The sequence below is a fragment of the Arachis duranensis genome, chromosome 6 (genome assembly GCF_000817695.3).
Source record: "Arachis duranensis cultivar V14167 chromosome 6, aradu.V14167.gnm2.J7QH, whole genome shotgun sequence".
Taxonomy (NCBI): Eukaryota; Viridiplantae; Streptophyta; class Magnoliopsida; order Fabales; family Fabaceae; genus Arachis; species Arachis duranensis.
The window spans coordinates 110,468,880-110,475,822 of NC_029777.3; the positions used below are offsets into that span (position 1 = coordinate 110,468,880).

At 35.4% G+C, this 6,943-nt stretch overlaps 2 protein-coding genes across 2 annotated transcripts; both read right to left on the reverse strand.

Annotated features, from left to right (window-relative positions):
* Window positions 1–869: 869 nt before the first annotated feature.
* LOC107495919 (arabinosyltransferase RRA3) lies at window positions 870–2,855 on the reverse strand. The gene is made up of 2 exons (XM_016117131.3): window positions 2,501–2,855; window positions 870–1,988 (listed from the first exon to the last, which is right to left on the reverse strand). Exons 1-2 carry the CDS (start codon window positions 2,687–2,689, stop codon window positions 870–872), a joined length of 1,308 nt encoding a protein of 435 aa, XP_015972617.1. The 5' UTR covers window positions 2,690–2,855.
* Window positions 2,856–3,465: 610 nt separating this feature from the next.
* LOC107495962 (probable protein phosphatase 2C 55) lies at window positions 3,466–6,937 on the reverse strand. The gene is made up of 5 exons (XM_016117159.3): window positions 6,719–6,937; window positions 5,713–6,566; window positions 4,943–5,267; window positions 4,378–4,521; window positions 3,466–4,029 (listed from the first exon to the last, which is right to left on the reverse strand). The coding sequence occupies exons 2-5, from the start codon at window positions 6,435–6,437 to the stop codon at window positions 3,733–3,735; spliced, it is 1,491 nt and encodes a 496-aa protein (XP_015972645.1). The 5' UTR covers window positions 6,438–6,566; window positions 6,719–6,937; the 3' UTR covers window positions 3,466–3,732.
* Window positions 6,938–6,943: the final 6 nt, after the last annotated feature.

Sequence of the window (6,943 nt, forward strand, 5' to 3'; positions counted from 1 at the left end):
CAGAAAACCAGGTGCATGTCATGCGGAACAGAGTTTGCAGCTTATGCTTCCGAAACATAACATGCATAATTAATTTAGGAGACATCAAATTCAATTCGGATAGTGATATTTTTAAGAGTGCAAGGATTAATAATAATATAGCAATAAACTTGTTATACAAATAACCGATAAAAGCATCATTTAGATTGTGGATATTCTTGAAACACGCATTAAATTTGTATTAAAATGTCACAAAAAAAAATTTGTATTAAAATTCTCTTCCTTTTTTTTCCTTCTAAAAAACATTGGCTCTACAATAAAATTTGTATTGAAATAATTGATTTTGGTGAACATATTTTAAAATAGATTTAATTTTTATTCACAAGCTAAGAAAGTTTCGCATGTGCATATAATTATGTAATATTATCTTAATAAAATTAGTTATTTTTTTTGTTCATTATGTAAATAATTATTTTTAAAAAATATAATAGTTATTTTTTGTGACTATAATATTCTTTTTACTTCTCTAACCATAAACATTATAGTATCTATAAGTTAATAGCCAACAGAATCACTAGTTAAATCCCGTTTACTTTTCACATGAGGTTTTTTTGTAGACGAGAACTTACTTGTAATTATTTTCATGTGAAATTGATATTTAAAAATAATTAGACGATTTAATAAATTTGACTAAATTATCTAACGATTGTTAACTATTAACTTCACATAAAAACAACGGTATGTAAGTCTTCAGTTTTTGTCCTTTTCTGCATACTACTATCGAAATCATCTTCTCCCATTCTATTTCATACCCCAAAAGCATTCTTAATTTCTTACAGTTAGTTTCTCTCCTTAATGGGAACTACCCAAGTGTATAGACTACAATAAATCTATTGAATTAACATTCCAATGAGTAAAACTGAAACCAACGCACTCATGGAGATAAAACTGATCTTGGTAGGTGAAGTAAAATGATTCCCTAGATGGTAGTTAATATGTACAATCACCGGCTTCAACTTCTTAAGTGAATTGTTTTTCCTAACTGTCTTGAACAGAACCTTGCTGTTCATAAAAAGGTACATATCCATTGTTCTTTTGGCTGCATAAACTCCATCATAACCAGGATGCGAAGGGAAAAAGAGCTCTTCGTTGAAAACGGCCTGGTCCCATGCTTTTGGATCCAGGGAAAGCCGGGTAGCGACACGATCTAGGAGCTCGATTGATGGAATAGTAGGCCTTATGTAAAAGAAACCAGAGTTGTAAACCCATATTCTCATCGTATGAGCATACCTCGCCCAACCCATCGAAGGTTCATCGAAGACATCATTATAACCGTAGGCTGTCATGTTATTGTGGCCATCAGACATTGATTCCACATCTGAATCTCTATAAAGATGATCAAATGGGTTCTGCAAGTATACAATATCAACATCCGAGAGAATAACACCATAACCCAGCTGCAAAAATTCTCTTAGAATACGAAATTTCAGTCCAGAGACAGCATGGTTATTACCTGCCTTGGCGACTGAATCAACATATTTATCCGGATCTCTTCTATATACCGGAACATCATTCAATTTGCAGAATTCTTCGGTTTCACTGTCTAAGGCGACTACTAAATAATTAGGTATGCCAACCTTCTTGATGTTGGTAAACCAGAGCTCCAACATTTCCTTCACATTGTAGGTTGCAAGGCAAACTATAAGTTCTTTATAAATAGCAACATCCTTCAAGATCTCTGCCAATCTTGGATTCACGGATTCGTCCGGAGCCACGGTTGGATTTGTCCTGAGACCCTTGACAGTGCCAAAAGGCCCAGCCTTGTGCTTCTCACCTAGCACAACAACCTGCTCCAGTGCATGACCCTTTCCTTGCTCCGCCATCCGCAGCTTCTCCATTAGACTCCTGACCTGTTTCTTGAGCTCAGAATTCTTCTCCCTCGCAGCCAGAATATCGGTTTTCAGCACATTAACTTGTTCCGGCAATACACACGCCACAGACGAAACCATCTTACAAACGAATAGCAAAAGCAAGAGCCATCATCAGACATTAAAGAACTATGCTAAACCAAACAACACAGAATCATAGCATTTGAATTTTAAGTGCCAAGTGCAATAGATCAACACTGATAATGATCAAAATACAGCATAAAAATATACAATAGTAATAAATAAACCACAATTTTAGCCTCCAAAATATTCAGTTTCCGAAAAAATTATCCCCTAAGGAAATTAAATACTAATAGTAACAATACATCAACACAGTGCCAATTTCATTCAGCTCATTCTGAATTCAAAACCTTACAGTGATTTGAACTGAACCAAACCAAACCCTAAATTTACAAAATTCTATTTTTTGCTGCTCAAATATTGAAGCTAGAGAAAACATATACTTAAGATTGAAGGAAACAGTGATCACAGACAAATCAAAGTTAAGTGCAAGTTCTAATCAATTATAGTAGATTATAATTTAAATAAAAAACAGAGAGAGAAGAAAAAGAAAAAAGAAAAAAGAAAACAACCTGAGGATGTGAAATTCGAGTTTTGAGTTTGCGATGATGAGGACCGAAGAAGAGGCCATGCGGAAAGAGGAATGCGAAGACGCAGCCGACGATAACGCCGACGAGGACGGCGGCGGCGATCGGAGATCTGAAGAAGAGGGAGGAGTGGGCTTTGTCTTTGCTCAGCAACGCGTCTCTTCGACCCGCCATTGAAGAGGAACCTTCTTCTTCTTCGTGTTTTTCACATTAAAATTGACGGAAAATAATAATTAAAAAAAACAAAAGGATTTTATTTATTATTTATTGGTTATTATTTTAATGGTTTTGGCTTTTTGAGCTGAGAAAAGAAGAGAGTAGAGTGGGAATCTTTGTTCTCTTGCAGTACCCACTTCACTAATCACTAGTAGTTGCCAACTTCATTCTCTTTTTTCCTTTTTTTTACAACATAATTAATTACTAATTACACCCTCACTAATCACTCTAGGTTAGAAGAAAAATGCTAAAAAACGATCAGAATGTATTGTTTCTAGTCATCAATTAGTTATTAATATTAAAAAATATAAAATAAAATATATTATTAAATTATTAGACTAAAAAAATTAAATTAAAAAAATTGAGTTGAAATTAATGATTAAGAATCGTTAAATAATTTAACATTAACTAAATTATTATTTAGTAACTCTTAGCTATCAAATTAACTAAATTTTTACCTAACAACGTTAAATTATCTTTCATATTTATTAATTAGTATTAATTCATATACAAAATAAAATATAAAAAAATAATTAGTATTAGTACAAAATTTGAGATTGATTTTTACTAATGTGAGAACGAAGAATTTCAAAAAGAATTGAGTTTCTTTAATAAAACAGTACTATAATACAAAAGATTATAAATTGCCTAAGCAAGCATGCATGCATATCTAAGGGTACTCGAAGTATCACAAACTAACTCAACAAATTAAAGTAGATTCAGAAAATCATCCACCAAAATCAAAAATTACTTTCACTCTCAAATTGGAGCTACATAATAATCTTTTTTCAGTTCTCACACTGAAGCAATTATTAAAACTTGGGATAATAAATAGAACCAATAGAAACTTCAAATTCAATGGGAGTATCTCAACAGAACTTCACTACGACATGTTTCTAAATTCTAACTACAATCCTATAATCACAATTAAGTCACCACCAGGACAAAATGGCTAGTATATACAGCCTATAAAGGGAAGGGAGACACATCAAAATGAAAATTTATGCATTCTTTGTGCCAGTAATATATGAAACTACAACTGTAGTATCATCAAGCTTGCCGCCATAGTAACGAATTCCGGCATCTTGAGCCGCAGTCGAGAAAGGGGTCTGCCTGTTTTTGTCTAATGCTCGTTGACGCGCCAACGCAGCTATCTTCTGGGCTGTCACCTGCGGACCAAATCCAGCTCTTACAGCGTGCACCACGACCGCCGTAATCTCGTTGTTGTATAAGTTATCGAACAGACCATCTGTACCGGCGACTATGACATCTCCAGGAGCAACAGCAATTGTGAAAACCTAAAGATCAAGTCAAGCCATATAAGTATTCTACAAATAACAGAACCAGATGCATAGAGCCAAACACAGAAAAAGCTGAAAGATTTTAATTCAATTTGCGGATTACCACAGCAAATACAGAGCACCAACCAAAAATTTAAAATCTTAAGAGTACAAGTTTATAGGAAGAAAATGGCAGTGATATATTGTCTTAGAAGTTGCGAAAATTGCAAAAGTACAATCTAATTGAACACATCATTCAAAGAAAGGCATTAGAACTAATTTAATCCACGAAGAGTGAATGAAATGATATTTCACTAACAAAAGTTGTCCCAACTCGAAAGTGTCAAGTCCACGATAGAAACATACCTGACCAGAACTAGGTAAATCACCATTAGTACCAAGCTGATAGGTGAAATTGAAGCCATGTTGCTGCACAGGGGATCGGAATACAGTGCACCCATCACGGATCACCATAAACCCGCTATCTCCCACATTAATAGCATTTAGACCCTGTGACACAAATGTAACGCATGAATATATGGTGATGAAAGAATGAAGGATAAAATACCAAGTAAAGCAGAAGGGATGGCAAAGTCCCAGAACAATTATCAGAAACTTCCTTTTTGAGAGTTCCAAATCAAAAGTACAAACAAGTTAGCACCATCTTTGTTAATTGAGCTTCATATACATCATCTCATGCTATGCAGAGTCTAATGCCAAACAAATTATATTTAGAAAATTAAATTAGAACCTCCCTTTTAAACTTTTCTTAATTGTTAGGAAGATCTAGTCTTTAATAATGATCAAAGGTAGCACCATTAATAATCTATTAGCATTTTCCAATGTTTAGAGCAATATAAGTCAACGAAAAAGAATTGAAGCACTTGTATTGTTCCAAATTTAAAAAGTACAGCATGAACGTGAAGGTAACCTGGTCAGTAAGTGCGATGATGCATGCTGTAGAGGAACCCATAGCTTTTGTAATTGAGTGTGCTTTCTCCAGTACCCTAGCAGGGTCAATTGAACCTTTAGGCTCCTCCTGAATAGCATCAACCGAATGGGACATGAGTTCACGAGAGTAAAATCCGGCATTAACACCACTATCTGCCCAGCCACCAACACCATCGGCCACACCAATTGCATGTTCCTGTGAACATATAAAATGGGCATCTTCTCCACCAGTTTCTTCTTTATCGGGATGAGGCAAGTAGCATGATCCTGAAACTAACTTGAGGTTTTGGCACACAGGGTTTTTCCTGCAGTCATCATCCAATCATGTCATATTAGCAATTAATATTATAAATCCGGAATATATTTTTCACCACTTGATATGGCAAACCTATCAAGATAACCAGCAAGGAATGATTACAAGGTAGGATTCCTTATCATGTAAGTAGATTCATAGTTGCATATCAAAATCCAACTAAATAATATTTTCATGGTTCTTAGAGAAACAAATCTCGCTATTCAGTGCTTTAAATTTTAAGGCTAAATAAGCATCTTGAGCCTTATTATGTAAACATGGTATCAAACCATAACTGCTACATATTATAAAAATAACACTAATCAAATATGCATCATCAAAACTTTCACTCTTTGATCCTTATACAGACATAATCACTCTTTGGATAGAATTATATTGCTTCACACGCATTATATGTTTTATTATTATACTAATGAATAATAAAGCAAACAACTTACTGTTCAGCTGACTCTGCAGAATTTGCTAGCTGCTCTTCCCAGGAGGAGTCAAAATGTACATCATGAGCAGGCCCAACCGAGGAAGAAGATGCCAGCGAGCTATGAAAACCTTTAGACCAAGGCTCTGTGTAAGCATGAGAACTGAACCATGTCTTTGCAGCACTGTAAACAAAATATCCATAAATCACTGAATTATCTGGCCGATGATTATTTTCCAAACTCATGATGACTTTTTTCCCATTGGCCAAACTCTTGCTTAAACCGATATTACTCCTATTCTTTATCGACGGTGACGGGCAACCACACTTCAAATTTGGGTTATCTAAATAGCATTCTCCAAACATAGCTCTAGGCAAGGGAGTAGCCATAGTTTTACTCTGAGGTTTCGTGGCGGCCGAGAACTGCTCAGGTCTAGAAAGTGAACGGCCAATGTGGTATCCACAGACCTGAAATGAAGGCCCTGATATGGATGGGGTCGAAACTGTACGCGACAACGTGTCGGCTACAGACAAGGTTCTCCTTCCTAGTTCTGAGCTTGATGCCAATCCAACGCCACCAATTCGATTAAGGTCCATACAGGATGAGAAATTCATAGAATGGAAAAGCCTTGAATCCAAACCAAACCACAATCTCCCTTGCCCAATCAGAACCTCAGAACAGCACTTGATTCCACCCTTCTTCTGCACAATTGAACTTAGCTTTGAAAAGTAATTATTGGATGGCATCTTACAAACACAAGTATTCAGGTTCAAAAGAATGGTTCCCTTCACCACAAGCAAAACACAATCTCATAACTCCCAGCACATCAACGCTTGAAACGCAGAACTTAAATCCCTTCCCAATTATTCAAAAACCTAAAGATTAAACAGAATAATCAAATAAATCAATCCATAGCTGAGTTCATTCCAAAATCCAATAAAAACCGTGCTTGTAACTAAAATAAAACTCAATTCCATTAAAAATCAATATTGAATTAAAAAGGATAAAGAGTGATTAAGATTCTTACAGTCGGTGCTGGAAATTGGGGGAGAAAGGGAACCGTGGAAAAACCCTAGCCAATAAAGGTTGAAAGAGAGGAAAAGAGTTTAGTGCTAAAATACTATATATAAGGAAAGAAAAAGAGGGTAAGCGTCAAAATTGAATCTTGATGAAGTTAGGTGTGTGAGTCAGAGAGAGAGAGACTGAATTTTCCCGCTTGAGAGAAGGAGCTTGTGACAGCCACAACTATGTT